This window comes from Labrus mixtus, chromosome 7 (assembly GCF_963584025.1).
Source record: "Labrus mixtus chromosome 7, fLabMix1.1, whole genome shotgun sequence".
NCBI lineage: Eukaryota > Metazoa > Chordata > Actinopteri > Labriformes > Labridae > Labrus > Labrus mixtus.
Window position 1 is genome coordinate 23498044 of NC_083618.1, and position 22012 is coordinate 23520055.

At 42.5% G+C, this 22012-nt stretch overlaps 1 protein-coding gene across 7 annotated transcripts in view; it reads left to right on the plus strand.

Annotated features, from left to right (window-relative positions):
- The window catches only part of ptprt (protein tyrosine phosphatase receptor type T), a 292314-nt gene that overhangs the window by 164796 nt on the left and 105506 nt on the right, over window positions 1–22012 (plus strand). For 4 of the 7 annotated variants that reach the window (XM_061041736.1, XM_061041737.1, XM_061041738.1 and 1 more), the window contains exons 15-17: window positions 5661–5697; window positions 9204–9260; window positions 19438–19573. In XM_061041736.1, coding sequence (XP_060897719.1) covers window positions 5661–5697; window positions 9204–9260; window positions 19438–19573 — 230 coding nt within the window. The remainder of the gene's footprint in view (window positions 1–5660; window positions 5698–9203; window positions 9261–19437; window positions 19574–22012) is intronic. The other 3 variants (XM_061041740.1, XM_061041742.1, XM_061041743.1) reach the window with 1 other exon arrangement.

Genomic DNA, 22012 nt, shown 5'->3' on the forward strand with positions numbered 1-22012 from the left:
TAAAGGCAAAAACACACACACACACACACACACACACAGAAAGACAGGACCAAAGTGCCCGGGGCTGTAAGTAAGAGAAGTAAGAGCAAGAGTGATGGGGGACTCAGGGATGAGGAGCGACAGAGGGAGAGGGAATAAAAGTCTAAAAGAGAGTGAAAGAGACATTAAAGAAGATAAAATACCGGAGGCAAAGATGAACGCCGCCAGGGCCGAAGAGGAACCGGGGGAGAGGAGGGGGAAAGATTTTGGAGAGAGCACGGGTCTGCAGAGTGATCAAAACTTTAAAAAAAGGAAACGATCACATTGACTTCATTAAGTTTAAAAAAATATTAAGGCTGCAGCAACAATGAAATGTTTAAAAGCAACATGATCAGATTCAGAGTCTGAAATGTCCTTTGCAGGATTCAAATCCTCCCTTGATGTTTCACAAAATTTTTATATCGAGAGATTGAAGCCTGTAACCATGACAACCAGCTACCCAAATACTCGTGACTATACACATATACGCATTTAATTCGGCTCCAGAACGGCATTAAAAAACTGGGAAAAAAGGTACAAGACTGTGTACATAATGAGGAACTACACATCCCACAATGCATTGCGAATGATCCCTCTTCTTCTTAAATGTAGCTTAAGTCGTTGTTATCATGTTTATACTACATGTTGATACACATGTTGTAATATCTCGTAGTTTGTGTTATTGAAAATATAAACTACATTCACTGCAGCATAACAAGGTTATTAGTACATTTACAGTTAGCTTACTAACTAGCTAGCCTGCTAGCGAAACTATCTGTTCTCATTGAGAAACTCCGATACTCAGAAACCCTGAGATGATTAACAAATGTTAGGCGACCACAAATGACTGACTTTGTAAGGGTTAGTTACCTAAGATACGTACTGTTTATTAATCTGGCTTTGTAGTTCCCACATCTGGGACATAAATGTTAAAACGGCTCTAACACTTTGGTGCAGAAAAACTCTGCCTGCCTGGACCGCCGGCCTCGTCCAACACCGTGGAGATGAAGTAGAGAGTTGACCGCCTGCCTGGCCTTTTCACCTTCAATGATTGGGAGCAAATCCCTGCAGCCGGGATCAAGGTTCAGGCGTCAACATACTCTGAACCTCCGACAGTGCAAGCTTGTTCTTCGTGTTGTAGCAATTTCATGAACGTGTCCTGAAGGAGGCAGCGAAGGTAAACTGAGGAGATGTTTGAGAGGGACGGGTTAAACGAGGAGAGTAAAGTTTAGAGAGATAAAAGTGGAGGAACAGAGAGAAGACAGGGCTCCCCCTAAAAAAACAACAGGCACAGTTGAAGGGACCAATTGCTTACTCACTGAAGGTGGATAAAAGCATCAGTTAAATGGATAAAATGCAGGATGTGAAATTCAGGGATGAAGAGACGGACCGACAAGGAAGCTGGGAGACGCAAGGAGGAGGTGGAAAGACGAACGCAAGTGCAGAAGAGGAGGAGGAGAAAAGGGAGATGAGAGGAAAGGAAACTAAGAGGAGGAGGGGAAGGAGAGAAAGGAGGAAGAGGAGGAAGAGGAGAAATGGGGCGTGAAATGTCACAAAACAAAAGGAAGCAGTGGCACGAAAAGAGAAAAAAAAAACATGCCCTCCTGCGCTGTGCAAAATGCATCCACACACCTTTTTGACAAGTAAAAAGCCTCAGGGGTTGGCCGAGGTACTCTGACAATCAACGTCATTCACACACACACACACACACACACACACACACACACACACACACACACACACACACACACACACACACTCAGCCTCTGAGTGCAGATTGTGAAGGTTTTACCGGAGACACATCAAGAAAGATTTTACCAACTGACAATTGATGTCAATCAAGATGCACTCAGCTGACTCCAGAATCCCTGAATGCATTGTGTGTACGTGTGTGTGTGTGTAAGTTTGAGTGTGTGTGTGTGTGACATTTTACATTTCATTAAAATGTTTTCTCTCAAACTCTTAAGATTGATGGAATGCAAAAATAACAGTTTTACAGAAAAAATAAAATGCAGGAGCCAGATAAAAAAAATCAAATAAAATCATCAAACTTGACTTAGTACACAAAATAATAATTTCATTCATTTTTAAAATAAGTGTGCTGTGAAGAGAGGCGGCCCATGAAGAAACCAAATACATCACCGTTCTTCATGGGTTTTAAAAATGATGCCAATAACAGAACAGAATACAACCTTTCTGAATAATAATTGAAACCATAGCCCCACAGCTAGGTGTTTGTTCTGCCCTCTGAGTCTGCCTTCTCACCGTAAACAATAGGACATGGAGCGAGAAAGACCGAGACACCCGAGTCCTTTCAGAGAGGGGGCGTGGTCAGACACAGCTCATTTACATATTTAAAGGGCAGGGCTGAAATAGAGGGGTTTATAGGCATGATCAAATACAGGATCAGAGTGGATTTAGAACTTCAACGGACATATTTTGAGGAGCTCTGAGACTTATTTACATTGTGACCTTTGACCTACCTACTGAACCGTTTACGATCAACACAATAAAAACAAAACTAACAAACCAGCATTAAAACTATCTAAAACTAAAATGAAAAGAAATATAAATGAAATACAAATAAAAAAAATAATAAAAGACGACTTTCAGAAAAAGTTTCAGAAAAAAAGTTGTGACCCTGGGTTACCTTAGAAACCCGTCTTCCAATCAAAAGTGTCCAGAAGTCAGACAGAAACAGACGATTGGATGTTTTACCTGTGAGTCAGAAAACGGACCCAACCACCTGTCTGAATGTGAGAGAGAGAGGAGAGAGAGAGAGAGCAGGAGAGCGATGGATGGGTGGATACGCAGAGAGCTCACCCACACAGCAGCTGCAGCGCCTCGTACACACTTAGTATTCTGATCAGGCTGCACAAAGTTAGCTGCTACACACACACACACACACACACAAACACACACACTGAGTCTCCAGTGTCTCCACCGTAAACAGCCCCCCCCCCCCCCCCCCCCCCCCCCCCATCGCTCCACCTCGTCTTGCAGCCTCTCAGGGTAGAGGCCAGGCAATAAATTGGCCTTACATTTATTAACTTTGCTCGTTGCAGCCTCCTGAGGTTTAGCCTATTAGCATGAGCGAGGACGAGGCAGCGTTTTCTTTTCACAGCGACTTGAGAAGCCAGAGCAGCCGGCGCTAGGAGTGCAGCGTAAATAGGAACTGTAGGGCCAATTTCTCAAAAAAAAAAAAAACACAAGTCGCTGCTGCTGCTCAGGGAACTGGTCGTATTCCCACGGTGACTATTTGTGGAGAGTAAAGCACACTTAGGATGGAGGGCTCTGCTCGTATGAGAGGCACAACAAAGACGATGAATTCTCAAGACGTCTAAAGTAGAACTGCTCAGACTCACTGAGAAACTTTACCCACATAGATTTTTAATAACATAGTTTATACACACATGCTACCCTATCATTTCAATGTCATGTCAAAGTGATTACTTGTAGACTAGACGGTGCATTTTCACAAACCTGCAGAAATATGAGCGGCTAAAAGTGTTTGACTCTGCCGAGGTCGGAGAGGAACTTTAAGTGTACACCGCTGTGCATTTGTGTTTTTTCTGGTGAAGCGTTGCATTTTTCTACTTTCACTTAAACGCCACATGTCACATTCAATGATCGCCCTGGTGGCACAGAGAAAAACAGCAGCACCTAAATTTTTTTTTTTAAAACCTGGCAGTCGTCAAGTTTAAGGAATAAAAATCCAGAGTGGGATCAGCAGGAGAGCTTAAAAAAATGAAGCTTAACTTCAACATTAGTCCGAGAACAATGGTAAAAAGACAATTTTTCTGAACACTTCATCAACCGGTCACTTTGTTCTCAGTTGGTAGAGTCGGTCGTCTCCATAAGGTCCGGGGTTCGATCCCCAAATTTCTGACGGGTGTGGAGTCGTCTGCAGCTCGGTTACTCTCTGAGGTTATTGGCTTTATCTGAACCATGACAGCTGATGTGACCTTTAACCCCAGTTTTGTAATTAATGCTCTTTGTTTGGCTTTGATATTAGAAATACTTAAGAAGATATTAAGGCAAGTGCAACAAACATTTACTCATGAACAAGCAAACTTAGTGCCAAAATACTTTTTTTCCTCTTACCTGCAGTAAGGCTTTGCAGGGAAGTTTAGATCAGCTGTTTTTTTAAAGTGTATCCCTACAGGTTGAGAATACAAGGCAAAAGAAACATGTTGCTTGCATTCATTGGAGTTTCTGGACGAGCTACACGCTAGGTGCCTATACGATCATATTTAGCATGAGTACAAAAAGGGGAATAGGATAATTGGATAAAGGAGACAGTGAAAGAGATGGACTGGCAGATATTGAATCATTCATTCAGACAGAGAAAAGACAGAGATGCACTAGAAGCAGGTGTGTTTAGTCGTGTGGAGAGATCCAGCTGAGAGCCTCGCGCCATCCATCATCTACTAACATCCATCTTCCCTGCTCTTTAACTTCACGAGGCAGCTCCACACACACACACACACACACACACACGCACACACACATGCAGTAGAAATGGAAAAAGCAGGTAACTTATGGAGCTTTGTTACATGTCAAAATCCACTCTCAGGAAATACAGAGCAGCCAAACACTGAACATTAGGCTGTATTGTCCCTGACTTCCTCTGTGCTGCGTCCTTCTTACACCATCTTAATGTGGGACGATAGGACACCAGCAGGTCAGACAGAGACGACACTCTTTATCCATCAACGTGATACATTTTGAGCACTGCATGAAGATTTTTTTAACGACCATGTCAGCCAATGATGGACGCTGTCCTGTTAATGTATGGAGTTATGAAGCCCAATGATGGCAGACGCCATGTTGGAAATGCTGTCTCAAAACGACTTTCTATCAACCTAGAAACGAAAAGGTGGAGCTGGACTTTTGTGCTCCTCAAAAAACAACCCCTGATTTCAACAGAAGAATGAAATAATGAGCTGAAGGACGGCACACAGGAATGATCCTAGAAGTGTCATTACAGTGTCACATTATTGTCATATTGGGAAACATACTGAGCACTTTTAATCATCTTAAAATAGGGGATTTTGTCCCCAACGTTTCTTACAAAAAGTGTCCTTAAAGAGGACATATCATACCCCTTCTCCACCTTTTCAAACAGTCCCCTATGGTCTAAATGAAACATCTGTGCTCTGCTTTGGTCAAAATATAACATGAATCAAGCACCAGAGGAGGTTTGTGACCCTGTACAAACCAGCTCTCTCAGAACGCTCCATTTTGGTGTGTGTGTCTCTTTAAATGCAATGAGCCCCCCCCTGAGTTTTCCCCGTAGACATCACTCCTCTGAAGCTAGAATAAAACTGGCCGACCTGCGCAAAAGTTTTGTTCTAGGCTGGGGGTGGAGTCCATGGGTGGAGATACCAGGGGAGGCGAGGGGATTTTTTTTTTTTACCAGAATCCCACTGTGACATCACAAGGAGAGCACATTTGAAACAGAGCATTTTTCTCTGTGTTGTAAGACTTATGCAGACCACAAACAAAGGACTGGATGGGTTTATTTCACATTTTGTGGGTCTGTAGACACTCAGGTTACACAAATATATGTTCAAAACACTGTCAAAACTGATTTTTTTAATAGTATGTCCCCTTTAACATTTCTTCTCTCTTCTCTGCAGGAAACCAAAATCAACTGCGTCCGCCTGGCTAACAAAGGTATGAGCACCCTTCCACTGATTCTTGCAGCATTTTACGTTTTGTAATTTCTGGCTTTAAACTTTGAAGCGTAGTTTACCTTGAGCCTTAGTGAGATTACATGACCCCGTAGTACAGAGTAACACACTAGAGATAGAATCGATGCACACACACTCACTCGTTAACCCAACACACACACACACACACACATAGAAAGAGGTGAACCCACTACCTTTAGCCCAGGAAACCCCACATCCTAACCATGTTATCCTGCATGATTTCGTCACATAGCACCCCGTCTCTTCTCTCCTAATCTAACTCTTTTATTACCCTTTGCTGTCTCACATTCTCCCTCTTCTTCCTGCTCTCTCTTTTTCCATTTCATCCTGCGTCCGTGTTGCTCATCAGTGTACAAAGTAGAACATCAGGGCCATTACATACCGATTGACCGCCTTCATTAAACCCGACGGTTTGAGGCTAAAGCGTTAGCCCCCGGGGAGCCCATTTCATCCTGTTTTCATCCTTTTTGCTTTCCCCCACATCGCCCATCTTTACTCGCTGCTCATCTCCGGCAAACACACCCGTTTGTGTGCCAGGCAATGTGCTTTAAAGCTTTCTCAGCTCGCCATTGATTTACCTCACCTCGTCTCTGTTTCCTGTTTTATTTTCATCTGCATTAAACACTGATTTGATTTTTTTCCCACATCCCCTCTCTCTATCTCCCTCGTTCTTTTATTACGTCTCGTCTGCATCGGGCGTTTATTGCTCATTTGTGCACATTTTTCTCCTTTATGTCATTCCTTTTTCTATCTCTTTCCATTTACACATTTTTTTTTTTTTCTTTTGAATGGAAAGTGGGTGGAGGTCTGCAGTCTGTAAATACTGCTCTGTCTGTCCGTCTGCATATTTGTGTGTGTGTGTGTGTGTGTGTGTGTGTGTGTGTGTGCTTAGGAAAAGACATGCTTGTAACTTTGTGGCTGTCTTTCAAACAAACAGAATGCAAATTTTCAGCGATATGTAGAGTCGTCAGTCCCAGAACAAACTTAACGTCTTCTTGACATATACTGTTGCAAAGTTTTAGATGTGTGGGCAGTGTTCTGAGGCAATGCAGATGGCTAATTTTGCAAAACGTCTCTGACTAATTTATTCAAGATACCTGCTATCCACTCTTACAGTAGCTGTTTTTAGTAATAAGTGCAGCTTACATGTACTTACAGTCATTCAGGGCAGATTGAAGTCTTTCAAGTGTCTGTACGAGGCAGAGATCAGATTGGAGGTTTTCTGACTGGATGCAGCCAAAGAACCACGTTAAAGGACAAAAACTATGGAAGTGTTCAGTTTAAGAGTAAAGGGCTGCTATGTAGGAATCAATCCTAGTGCTCTACTGGAAAAAAGAAATCCTTCATGGTTTGTGTAGACCAAAGCTACATCCATTTTAAGCATGGCAGGCTTAAACTTAACTCCTGCAATTTTCAGCAGACAAAGACAAAATCCTTCAAATATGCCAAAATTTAGTCATGAGTAGTATTTTATCAAGTAGAAAGAACCCAGCTCCATCGATGGATGGATTGGTGCCACGCTCTATGAAGAAAGTCTGTTAGGGTTGACATTGTCCAGATGTCCTTTCCTGATTAGATCAGAAATCGTCGAACCAAACTCCATTAAAAAAATGAGTGTTTTTACGTTTTTGGCTCAACCACATGCGGCAGGACCTGACCAAGTTTACATTTTTACAAATCAGCATCACAATTAAATTATTTCAGCCGGATTATTTTCATTAAATCTCTAAATCTGTTTATTTTGGTTTATAGTATCAGTGGAGATAGATGGACAGGAGCTCCCCAGCTGAAACAGAACATCCATCAGAGAAATCCTGGTACTGATCCTAGCAAACAGGTCATCAAACAAGGACCTGGTACTGAACCTAGCAAACAGGTCATCAAACTGAGACCTGGTACTGATCCTAGCAAACAGGTCATCAAACAAGGACCTGGTACTGAACCTAGCTAACAGGTCATCAAACTGAGACCTGGTACTGATGCTAGTTAACAGGTCATCAAACTGAGACCTGGTACTGATCCTAGCAAACAGGTCATCAAACTGAGACCTGGTACTGATCCTAGCTAACAGGTCATCAAACTGAGACCTGGTACTGAACCTAGCTAACAGGTCATCAAACTGAGACCTGGTACTGATCCTAGCAAACAGGTCATCAAACTGAGACCTGGTACTGAACCTAGCTAACAGGTCATCAAACTGAGACCTGGTTCTGATGCTAGTTAACAGGTCATCAAACTGGGACCTGGTACTGATGCTAGTTAACAGGTCATCAAACTGGGACCTGGTACTGATGCTAGTTAACAGGTCATCAAACTGAGACCTGGTACTGATCCTAGCTAACAGGTCATCAAACAAGGACCTGGTACTGATGCTAGCTAACAGGTCATCAAACTGAGACCTGGTACTGATCCTAGCTAACAGGTCATCAAACAAGGACCTGGTACTGATGCTAGCTAACAGGTCATCAAACTGAGACCTGGTACTGATCCTAGCTAACAGGTCATCAAACAAGGACCTGGTACTGATGCTAGCTAACAGGTCATCAAACTGAGACCTGGTACTGATGCTAGTTAACAGGTCATCAAAGAAGGACCTATAGCTTAGAGGTCATCAAACCGGGTGGTACATGAGAGGAGGAACGGAACCTTTTTGAGGTCTTATGGGTTGGAGGACTTTAGGGGAAACCTGGTTCTTTGGCTCGGACATCTGATGCTTAACGAGTACGATTATTTCTGATCTCTGCCTCAGAAAAATTTAGGCAAGAAGTAAGGAAATCTGGAACTTTTAGAACGATAAAAACCACCTAGTTGCCTCAACTGCTGTATGAAGTTTAATCAGAATGTCTTCTTGTTTACAGTCAGTGTTGTCTTACCTCTGGGGCCACAAAGGTTATCCTTTTTTTTTTTTTTTTACTTTTTTGACCATCACTTCATTTGTTTTCTCCTCCATTTCCTCACCCCCCTTTACTTTAAATTAACCCGTCAAACCAAGCTGACAGACTTAACAGACCCCCGAGTGTTAACCCCCTCAGCACCCCCCCCCCCCACATCTGCCTCCACTGACTCACTTGTTTGGTATCACCAGCAGCACATACTGCGTCAGGCCTCCTCCAGGCAACGGGCCAGTCTAGACGCTCATTGACACTTGGCAGTAAGACATGAGTTATATCCCTGATCACATCATGAGTGCTAGTTGACCTATTGATCTATATGTTCTAGTGCTATCTCTCACTGCTGTAATTTCTCTCCTCAAAGACAGATTGAAAACCAGGGAGGTCAAAACCTTGATGAAATGGATAAAGAAAACTATACGTCTTTTTTTCTTAGACTCTTTTCTCTTTTTCTTTTCTCCTTTTTTTGTTGTTGTTTGTTTTCTCTCTCCCCTCTCTCTCTCTCTCTCTCCCCCCTCTCTCTCTCTCTCTCTCTCTCTCATGCTGTCCGGCGGGGATGTGCGGCCCTTGGCCTTAGTGGTAATAGGTAGGGGACAAATAACAACGCCGTACATTCTAGTCATCCCAAGCGAAGGTGATTATTGCTTTATAGGCAGAATATTTTCTTCCCTATGTTATATTTTTTCATCACAGTTTGACCATAAACACGACACAAACCTTGTTTCATTTGGGTTGTCCCCTGCCCCTCCCCCCTCCCGTCCTTTTTCTCCTGACTTTGTTTTTTTGGACTTTTTCTAAGTTGTTGTTTTTTTCTGCTCTTTGGTTTTTGTCTTTCCTCTTCATCGCCATCTTACTGCATTTGTTTGCATGTCTGCTCCGCTTCGAGTATCGCTGGCTGTGTTTGAACCTCTTCTCTCTGTCCTGCATCTACACACACACAAACACACACACACACACACACACACACACACACACACACACACACAACAGTGAAGCCATGCTGCGTTTATACAGGGTCAAAATAATATTTTTACAGAGCGCTCAAAGTAGACTTTTTCTCTTTTTCAAATCTACAGGGCAATATTTAATCACAACAAAAGGAACAACTAAAAATAGAAAAATGGATGAGAGTTAGGATTAAATTTTCCTTTGGATTTGAGTTCATGTCGCTGACGATGAATGAGCAATCGAAGGGTTATAACAGAGCTAGAGTAGCCGCCAGCCTCAACGTCATCTTTTGTTCTTGTAGTATTGATCGAGAGCCCCCTGGCGGTGTTTTCGCCTCACTGTGATTATATTTTATTTTCTTTGCTGCTACGTCCACGTCCGTCATATTCACTGGTTTGAATCGTCCAATCACTGACTTGTATCCACTCCTAAACTCACCTGCTGCGCTGTCATTGGCTGGAGGAAACACACCAGCTCCGCCCAGAACAAAGCAGAACAGTAAAATCCAGTCAGTGGACAGAGTCTCTGCAGACACAGTCACCACCACACATGTATGGAGGACAATGGAGCAGCTTCACTTTAGGAGAAGTCTGTATTTTATTTTGAAGGATGAAGCTCTGTCTGCATCTTTAAATTCAAACCCTTTCAATGTACGGAGCTGGATTTTGTTTAGCCATGCACAGACGTGGCAGCAGAATATGAATGTCATTGAGCGATGCGACAATCAAATTGTTGACTTGAACAAAAGGGACACAACAGGGAATCAGTCAACAGCTCCCGGAGTGGAAAAGTGCTGTCACAGTCCTTTGTCAGGAATATGAGATGACTCCACATGAATACAATAACACTTATTGTCCAGAGGGAAATGGAGGATTCAAGGCCCGGCACAAAGAATTATGCATATCATGCACAACAGCGGACAGCGGTGCAATCCTTAAATTGAATAAATATGGATTGTATTCATATGAAGTGTGTTTATTACCTCAGTGCGGATGAAAGCAGGAAACCTCTGGGTGCATTAAAACGGCATTTCATTTCAACGCTGAACAATGTGCAGTTGGTTTTCTAACACTTATTATTATTCAAATGATTCACAAAGTAACACATCACACATTATTATTTAAATGAATAAATCAGTGAGTTCCTTGTGTTCAGTGAACCTGAAGCGATTAATCAGCGACAGTAAGACATATCATATGAGTCTGCAGGAAGTCTGTGGGCAGCATACAAGTCATTTTAAACCCCCATGCACTCTGAACTAGGGTCGACCGATATGAGATATCTGGGGCCAATACCAATACCGATATTGATATGGGGTAGAGAATAAAATCAGATACAGATATATGGGCCGATATCTTTCTTAGATCTATGTTCAGTCTGTAGAGATATATATAGATATTCAAATGTAGGCTTGATCCCTCAGATGCAGTTATCAATGTTTGAGATGCACACACTTTTTCGGTGAAAAAACAAGTTTTAAAAGTATATCTTACGGTAAATGTTCTCCTTTGGTATTGGTATTATTAGTACCTTTAAAAGGCTCATTTGGCAAAAGCTAGTTAGCTAGTTTAAATGTTGATTCATCCCAGTAGATACAAAATGTGCAACATTAAAATGCAAAAAGAAAGCTATTAGCAACCTTTCATCACAGCCCAAAAAGCTGATGTTAGATGTCAACCACTTCTTGTTGATTTATGTGTTTCTGAAGAAATAAGCTCTGTTCATCTGTCCTTTCATGGTCGAACACAAACGTTTAATGTAACTGTTGTACACTAAGATATGAGTTAGTTTAAGACAGAATGCAGCCTAATCCTGTCTCTCTTAGTCTTTTAACATGAGCAATATCTCAGACACTAGCATGACTGAAGGACTTTTAGTTTTAGTTTTAATTAGTTGAATGTTCAGATGTGTGACAGTGCTGCAAAAGTCGAGTTGAAGCATGCATTGATGATTTGGTGATTTTGCATGATTAGTGTCTACCAGTCCTGCAGGTTTGAGTTGTGTAACGTCAATCCGACCCTTATCATCCAGACACGGGTAAAACATGTCAGATTCAATCCTCGTTCCCATTAGTCCAGAGGTCGATGTGCAGAGTCGTGTTGTAACCGACGCTATCGCTGTGCAATCCTGATGCAACATGTGGCTCACTATCCGTGTGTTTGTGAGCGAGCGTGACTGCACTGCAAACATCGGAGGAATCATATCTGAATTATCTTCTTCATTGACCCACACTGCCTCATACACACACATACACACACCTTCTTAGACACACTGATGTTCACAGCACATCATCCTACTGTGTTCATGTCGTCAATAAGTGCTGCCTGCTTGCCACTCGGTGAGACAGTTTGCTCTCTGAAATTTGCAACAGATTGAGTCAGATTGCTTAAAGGAAGAAAATAACTCTTCGGGGGTTGTTTCCAGGTGAATCCTTGGTGATGATGTGACATTTTAAGGGCGTGATACCAGTCAGCAAATAGATGAAATTTCACTTGAAGAGACTTCAGGGTTTCGACGGCGCCGAAAGCTGACAGAGAAAGAAGAAGAGAGCAAGAGAATCCAGAGAGGCAAAGAAAATAAAACCCAGGAGAGAAAGAGATGATCAAAAACCTGGAGAGAAAGACGGTGACAGAGGAAGAGAGTCAGAGAAAAGACATCCACCAGAAGAGGCAGACTCAGACTTTTTTTTTTTTTTTTACTGAAGCATTGTGCATTCAGACAGGTGCACCTGCCTCTCTCTCTCTCTCTCTCTCTCTCTCTCTCCCACACGCTGACAATAGTTGACTTATGCTTCGTTCGCCCTTCTTCAACTCCACCATGCATCTTCCATCTGCTGCGCAAAATCAGCCACAAAATGTTCGATTGTCCCCGCGGCAATCTGAAGGCCCGGGGTTGTAAAGTACTCAGCTGCATCAGTGAATAAAGAGGAGGATGGAGGGATGGAGGGAAAGATAACAGAGTAGAGAGGAAGGGAGTGCAAGAGAAATGTTGAAAAAAGACAAGAGGAAAAAGTCTGGTTTCTAGGATGTGTTTAACACCCATGATATTTAAGATTTATTTTATGGATGGACTTTATAAACATCTTAGAACCTCACAGTATGCTGGTCCATATTTTAAACTCACATATGGTGTTACAATGCTGGATGCCCAAACTTAATGTGGGCAAAGTTTCAGATCATGAGGTAAACATATGTTGGAGTCAGAAGAAAAATGCTTCACGTCCGTCCTGTCTCTATGACAACGGGCGCTGTATGAGCAACACAGCTCCGTTACTTTTTACTGCGTGTTTTATATTTGAGATCGTTTTTGTACCCGATCAGACACGGAGCGAGGAGGATGTTGGTATGAGGGAATATTATGCTGAAAACAGCGCCGGCGCCTTTCTGAAAAGATTTTCAACTTGAGCGCTCGGAGCGGCCGCACAAAAAGTCGGAGCGCTCAGGAAACAAAGCACTGGGCGCTGCACTTTTTGTCCAGGCGGCCGCTTTCTGCTGAGAACGCTCTCTACTCATTGGAAACAACTGAAAAAAGACGCTGGCGCTCAGACAAAAAACGCTAGGCGGTCAGGAGGCCTAACATTCACCAAACACATGCTCTGACAGCCCCAGTCTGCTGTCATGTCAAGTAGACTTTTACTGTATTTAATCAACGTTACATATTATGGAGCAATTTAAAAAAAACTTAGTGGATAAAACACTCACTCAAACATTTCAGCATGTTTACACTCCTCTGAATCCTAAAAGCTCCGCAGACCACAGTGCATTAAAGTCAGTCTAGATCTTTAAAGCTCTAAAGTATTAAAACCAGAGCCTGCTGACCTTAACAATAATGTCAACATTAATGGAAACTGTGTGTGTGTGTGTGTGTGTGTGTGTGTGTGTGTGTGTGTGTGTGTGTGGGTGTGGGTGTGTGTGTGGGTGTGTGCACAAGAGGGTCTTAGAGGCATCCATTAGCATTGCCCATTGTTTACCAAGTTATGGAGACCAAAGATATGTTAATCCTTCATCATCTGACCTCACGCACACACACACACACACACACACACACACACACACACACACAAGCCGAGCGCTGCAGCAGCACAGTTCAGATTAGTAATCCTGTTAAACACACTCAGCCATGCTAACGCTAATCCACAGAGGATGCTCCCTGCAGCAGCTCAAAAACAATACAGAAAGAGTCAACGTACGAGGTTCATCATCACTGAGGGTAACACACACGATGCACGCACAGACACACAACAACAACAACACCTTGAACATGTGTACAGATGCTTGATTTGTTAATTTCTCTGCACACACAAATAAAAAATGGCTGAAATCCCAAATACTCCAACTACACTTGTCACACAAAAGAAATGCATGCAGCATGCTTAGTACACACACACACGCACACACACACACACACGCACACACACAGAGCAGCGTTTAATATGTGGTCTGGCTCTGCTGCGTGGCGTTGGGAGCTCGGAGAAACAATCTTCTCCCCATTTGGGTGAGATTATGTTTCTAATATCTCTGGTTTTACCCATAATTCCTCCCTGATAATTTGATCGTGCTCCTCAAGTAAGAGGAAATAAAAAGAGAGAGTCCAGATGAATTTAGAAATGAAATGGACACACACACATTATAATATTTTGAAGGCATACACAAGTGGAATTGTTTTCCTGATCACTTCAAAGTTTCGGCGTCACATCTTTTATAAAAACTACGGCTACCAACTACTAGATATATTTACATTCAAATTGTGTGTAGCTGTTAGCGCTATTGTGTTTTTTTTTTGTTTTTTTTACTTTAAGCTATGCAATGAGGCAGATCTGCTCAGAGAGGGGGTGTAATGGCTCCTTTAAATGACTCCAACTTCTTTGACGTTTTAATTAGACTGGCCCGTCCCGGATGCTGAACTTTAGTCAGTGTTTCTGCTGGAGCAACATCCAATCCGCCTCTGTGTGATCACTCACCTGTCCAAAACACACTATTCAGGTACGAGGCCGGCTTCTCTGCCAACAAAACGATACCCCCCCCCCACCAGCTGCCACTGCCGCTACAAAGACAGAAAGATGGATCCATAAATTGTTCATGTTTAAGTCGCCACCTGTTAGCCGACAGAGGCAGAACGATAATAAACGAGTTCACCGTGTCCTCCGTATTGTGTTTCAACCAGGTGCCAATCAATCCTTCTCAACCCCCCCATCCCCCTCCCGGTGTAATGAACAGAGTCGTATTAGATCACATCTCCACCGCGGTCAGACCCCTGTCAGAGTTAGCCTGATTGGCTGGGCGGCACCAGAGCCAGCCAATCAGGATGTTAAATGGAGCTGAACCCGTCTCCAGATGGGGTCTTCTTCTGTTACATCATGAACTGTTGAACCCAATCAGCACGAGGGGCCGCTCAAGTGTGAACAAATGGGGTTAGGCAGTAATGTGTCAGGTGATACATATTGTGGATCACTCAGGGGGGAAATTGAGGTTTAATACACCTGCGGGGTGATTACCAGGGCACTACAGGGATGTACGTGTACATGATCGCTTGAGGCTCTCATGACGCTCTATTGGGTTTGACGGACACGGGTGAGGTGAAATTCTGACTTCTCTACCCCTGAAATGAATAAATACAGTGGCTGTTCATATTTACCATCAATTGCTATATCCAACCAGCTCACTCTTCCAACTTAAAAAATATATTATTGAGGGGTGCTGCCCAATAGCTTATTCTTCTTCTGTGCTTTTGAAGTTAGGTGTTGTAGGATAAGGGGCTTAAAAGTCTGCTTTTTATCTGGATGTCCATCCAGGAGACGAGGGGTCTAACTTCAGGAATTAATTGAATCAATAGAAACACACTTAAAGGTCACATGTCTGCAAAATCTATTGTTCCTCTAACTCTAATATGTGTCTCTAGTCTGTCTCTAACCCCCCCAAATGATGAGAAAAGTCCATCCTCTCCGTCTTTTGCCTGCTCCACTTTTCAGAAAATGTGTGCAGAAGATTTTCCCTTCATGACATCACAAAGGGCAGTAGCTCCTCCCCCAGGTGGGTGACACTCCCACAGCTAGGTGTTTGTTCTGCCCTCTGAGTCTGCCTTCTCACCGTAAACAATAGGACAATAGAAAGCCCGAGTACACCCAAGTCCTTCCAGAGAGGGGGCGTGGTCATTTACATATTTAAAGCTACAGACACAGAAACAGCCTGTTCTGAGCAGGACTGAAATAGAGGTGTTTATAGACATGATCAAATACAGGATCAGAGTGGATTTAGAACAAGAAACTTCACACACAGCTCTGAGACTTATTTACACTGGTTGAAGAGGAGGAGAATATGTGACCTTTAATACATCTCCCCCAAACAGGGGGGTTAGTTAAACCATTCGTCAGGGCATATTCTATAAAAATGAGATATGTAGCCTTAGGATATTGTGTTTATCCCAGAAAATATATGCTCTTTGATTCTTTTACATTCTGAAGTCGACATTAATCGTGCAGGATGCATTGAATAATTTGTTGTTGCTTTTTTGTGTTCAGTATCCTGAGTTTCCAAAAGTACTCCACTATTAAAACATTTATTCTAAGTCTTAATTCCTTTGAAAACGCAGAGTGATAAAAGCAATTTATTCCACTTGAAAGTAAAGAACAGAGAAGTGAGGGATGTATTTTCTTAATTTTTTGAAAATGTCAGAGATGATAGCTGCAGCTTCACGAGGAGCTTCAACAAAAAGACCTGGATGTGTTTTGTCATTGAATGCATTCAGGGTTTTTTTTTTTTTTTAAAGAACATCTCGTCGCAGAGGCGCTGAGGACTGCGGCAACTATTACCGAGTGTGCCAAGGTTAGGTGCTTAAGCTGTTAGCTCAGTGGATTCCTCTGCCAACCTTGTGTTGTTATTGCAGAGGGGGGCGAAGATGAGAGAGACAGGGGATTAAACTGAACTCCCACGCAGCGGTATTACTCTATTAATCGTCTGTCTTTGTCTATCAAGGTTAGAACAAGAGGCTGCTTGGTGCTCGTCTGTGAGAGAACAGGTGCACTGATGTCAGATCTCAGGGTCCTCTGCCTGAGGGCTCCGTGTCGCTCTCTATTCGCTCGGCTTTTATTTAACTGTCATGTTTACGCTTTAGGTTTTGCATTCATCCTTTGAGCTATATGTTCAATGCTTCATTTGAAAAAGAAAAGCAATTTGTTGATGTTTCCTTTTACGTCTTTGCAGACCTGTCTCGGACCAGATTTTGAAATTGAAAATCTGTTAAATGTCTTCCTTGGTTTGTTTAGCATTGAAATTATTTAGCAGATTTCCGTACCTAGTAATAGTAATAGTTCCAAAAAAAAAGAACAATGCCAAACAGTGACACCTGCAATCTTTCAATGAACACCACCTCCTTAAAAGTAGCAGAAGAAGTTAAGATTTAGGCTATGAGGCTTTTGATTTTTGCAGAATTGGGATAGAAAACAGGATGCAAATGAATACCAAGAGAGAACCCACTCATGGAGAACATGCAGACTTCACAGGGAGAGAGAGGCTCCTGTCAGACGGGGATTCAAACCAGGATTTGATTTAAAACAACACAGAACACATACAAAACATTCATCCATTATCTGTACCGCTTTTCCTGTTTGGGGTCTCTGGGAGCTGGAGCCGATCCCAGCTGTCATCGGGTGAGAGGCGGCGTTACACCCTGGACTGATCACCATCCAATCACAGGGCTGACATACAGAGACAGACAACCAGCCACACTCACATTCACACCTACAGACGATTTAGAGTCAGCAGTTAACCTAACGAGCATGTCTTTGGACTGTGGGAGGAAGCCGGAGTACCCGGAGAGAACCCACACATGCACAGGGAGAACATGTAAACTCCACACAGAGAGACTCCTGTCAGACGGGGATTCAAACCAGGAACCTCCTCGCTGCGAGGCAACAATGCTGAACAACATTAAAAACAGAACAATTCAGCTCAGACAGGAAGAGACACAGACATTGTATTAAGACAAGAAAGTCCATTTGAGTCAATGCAGAAAGTAGAGCACACACTCTCTCTCTCTCTCTCTCTCTTCCCATTTCCTGTTTCCACTGACCGTCACCGCCTCAACACTTCATCAAACCATGCAGTGATAGCAGAGCTCCTCTCTGTCTCCATGTGTATCGTCCTTCTCACCAAAACACAGACCTTGCCTTCACCTTGCTGCTCCTCGTTCTGTTTTCCATCTGCTGTTTGTTCATTTGTTTGCTGTTTTCTTTAAAAAAGAATCCTTGTTCAGGTTGATATTGTGTGTTTGAGTGAAGCAGAGCAGTCTTGCATGAGCCGTGTTCTTTGTGTTGCATGTGTGCATGAGTTTAAACCTTCATGTCTTTGTATAACGTCTGTGTTTGTGTCGTGTTTGTCCTTGGAGATTCTCAGTGTATGTGAATGGAAGAATCCGCGTTATTTGCATTCTGCATCACATTCAGCCTGTTTCTCGTTTTATAGATTTATCACTTTATTACTTCAGTGTAAACCGAACTGAATTCAGGTAGTACTATTTGGGGCGTAATTGTGTCATGGCTCTAAGATGGGTTTTTTTATCCGCTGTTAAAGGCAGGGTTGGTCATTTCCTCCAGATCCACTTTTTCAGATTTTGGTTGAAATTGTCTTTAGGTCCTGACAGAAATTAATAACTCATGTTCTCTGAAAAAGAAACGAAGAAAATCTGTCATCTGTATCAGTTGTAAGCCTGTAAAAACTTTGACCAATGTCTGCCACGAGGTACCAATCTGATGAACCAATCACACGCCTCCCTGTCTTCCTGTTCGCTCTCTACCTCTTAGCGTGCTCCCTTTTATAAATAAACAGAAGAAGATTTTCAAAAAAAAAAAATTTGACTAAACCATATTGTGAACAACAAAAACTTGGCATAGCTTATGACGGATACTTTTAGGCTTCATTTCCACCAAAATAAAAAAGCCAATAATAAAAGCTCACAGTCACTAGCAAGGGACGCCGTAGTTCCTTCCGCAAGCCAACTTTTGTAACCTAGCAACAGTTACCACTGGCGACAAGCTCTCTGAAAATAAGGTGGTGCAGTGTTGCCGGCGCAAAAAACAAAAGCCCACTTTTTTTCCATTTCCACGGGTATGCAAGAACCCGTGATTATCACAAACGTTCATCTTCCAACATGTTCAAAATCTAAACATGTTCTCAACCAATCACAAACGTTTAATGCTGCAAAAACCACTCCAGAGTCCTGTACTTTTAGGAATTGTTACCCCCAGAGAAGGAACCATTATGTAGTCCCTGGTCCCTGTGATGGAGACCCAATGAGATTCTCTAAAACATCCTAGTCCATGGAAAGACTTCCTGTGCAAAAATAGGTCTTCAATGTTGAGTCTGAGTTCTCGTTCTTTTTGGAGAAACTGATAGGCTGATTAAAGTTAACCCCGCCTTTTCATGATATGTTTTTAAACTAACTTTTCACTTGTGTCCCTGAGCTCATAATGTGTTCTGTACGTCTTTCTTCCTGCATGTTTCTGATGTATTCATGCCCTGCATGTTATGTGTATACATTGTGTTGAGGCTCTTTGCGATATGCATGAAGTGTTATCTTCACCTTGGGATCAAGTACGTTCACTGTTTCTTTATGTGTGTGTTCTGTGAAGAGTGTGTGTGTGTGTGTGTGTGTGTTCATCAAGGCTGGCTTCTGTATTTGCATGCACGAGTGCCTGCTTTGTGTGTGTGTGTGTGTGTGTGTGTGAGTGTGTGTGTGTGAGTGTGTGTGTGTGTCGTCCTTTTTATGTGACAGTTTGTGTCTGATCATTTGTACACTGTAGCTACCGATGTGACTGTGTTTATACTTGTGTGCTTGTGTGTGCGCGTTTGCCGTGCGTGCGTGTGTAGGTGCTTCCACCCAGGACTCGGATGCGATGGAGCCGGAGAAGCAGGTGGACAGCACGGTGAAGATGGCCGGCGTGATCGCGGGGATCCTCATGTTCATCATCATCCTCCTCGGAGTCGTCCTCACCTTCAAACGCAGGTAGGTTCATCACAACCACCACACAAAGACAATATGGCGGCTTTTAAGGTGCTTTATCTAGCCTTTGAACTGAATCAGTCATCAACACATGCATTTATTTCTAACTGCAACTCTCTTAAAAAAACAAGATGATTGGTAGCCTCGATGACGTTTCAGTGCTTCAATCAAATCCAGATTTTTGGACTCCAAGACTTCCAAACCTTAAGGACCACTTAATGGGCCACAGCTTTGGGATCGGCCTACCGTTCAAAATAAAAACAAGTTCGCACAGTCATTTTTCATTATCTCACAAATATAATGTACAGAATTGGGTACATGGACATGTATTCCTTAGATCGAGAAAATAAAGCCCAGTAGGGGGCGGGAGGGGGGGAGACAGCTCTCTACAATGTTTAGAATTTGGACTGCAGTACCCATTTTCAACACTTGGTGTCAGAGTTACATATTGCTCCTTTAACTTCCAGCTTTTATACTTTTTTTAAGCCAAAACAACAATCATTTATCTGAACATGTCCAAGACAATGTGGTGCCTGGACAAAACCATGAAAGCCAAACACCAAATATAACTGGTTAGGTTTGGGAATAGATCATGTTTTGGACATACACATGACTTAAAATCGACTCTGAGGTTCATTCAGAACTAAAAGAACTATCTACCACATATGTAAATAAGCTTTCTGGCAGAAAACTCTGAAGGCTGCACTTTAGGTAATTACATATTGTGGCATTTCCTTTTGACCAAGAAAGACAAAAAAATAAATGACCATGTACCCAATTCTTATATCTTTCTTACACTTCAAGAACACATGTATAAGACAGGCTCATGAGTCAGGTACATATCGTACGGCACCAGAAGTGTCCTCGAGAGCTCAGAGGTCCAAATAAAGGGGCGAACTTTGAGATTGAGTCCACAGAAATCAGGAAGTTCCTCCACTGTTGAGCTCAAATTAAACCTTTATCGTATCTCTTGACAGCTGAAGAGCCAACAGCTGATTAAAAGAAGCCAGAAATAAGAGCAGCGATGGCTCCAAAATGGAGGCTACCAATCATCCTGACGACCACTCTGTCGTTTTATAACAGCACTTGGGCAAATGTATGTGATGATAAATAATAGACTGTATTCAGCACCTTCAAACCATATGACTGTATAGATCTACAGGCAGACAGGAAGATGAGATGTGCATTAAGGTGTCCTCATGGTTGAAATGCAGCTCGACGTAAAAGGCAGGAAAGACGTTCTGTTACTGGAGGGAGGGACAGACGCTTACTTAAGTATGGACAAGGGGATATTTTGGAGTTGAGGATATTAAGGGGAATCAAAACTTAACAAGTGTTTGGTTTCATTCAAGAGGAATCTCTTATCAGAAAATGCAGGTATCACAGATTTGTATGCATTTGAAGGTCTCTAACTTCGAAACTAAAAAAGGTTGGACAAATGTACTTAACCCTTAAAACTATATAAGTGATGAAAACAGGCTCCCAGAGTTTAAAACCTCAGATTAACATTTTTGTTTTTGCAGCTAGTGGACATAAGTAGCGTCCCGTCTCTGTGAACATGCACACAGGCCTGCCAACATCACCTGCCTCTCTTTACCTTATCTCTCTCCAACTCTCTACGATGCTTCATCTCTCGTGTACCATCCCCCCCCCCCCCCCTCCTCTCCTCCAGTCACATCACGCTTCTACATCTTGATTTGCTTCAACGCACATTTGTGTAGTTTTTCATTTTGATTTTTGATTAGTTTGTTACTTTCACACCAAACCGAAGTTCTCCTGAGAAATTTAAAAATACCAAGAAGGTTTGGTCTGACAGATCTGAGTTCCAACATCATCACCATGGTACATTTTATAATGTACTAAGTGATAAAACGGTTATTTCCACCACACTATGAAGACTTGAGCAACATGGAAATTGAAGCTAGAAGAACGTCTTGGTCTGACTGCAAAGTGCGAAGGATGAATAAGGATGCAAACTAAATAGCTGGGCTGGTTTCAGACGGACAACATAATAATTGATCATGCTGTTCCTCAGCTTTAAATTTATTTATTTTTTAATTTAAATTTATTTAACCAGGAGAACCGCATTGAGATTAAGAATCTCATTTACAAGAGTGTCCTGGCCAAGAGGGGCAGCAGCACAACAAAAAAAGCAGTTGTGTCAGTATTTTAAAGGCACAGTATTTAAATTCCGCCACCAGGGGGCTCTCAATCAAAATACTAACTAAAGATGACAGCGAGGCTAGCGGGCCCCTGCTGAAAACGGACTCGAGTTTACCGAGAGTTAAGCAACCGGGTGAAACCGACCTGAGGAAGAGAATATGTTTACCGACGAGCTAATGTATCCGAGTATAATTTCCATGATGTTTTTATCACAGCAGCACATACAGCAACAGTACGGCAGCTTTCAGTAGCAGCTCACGCTTCATTATGTAGCGGCCT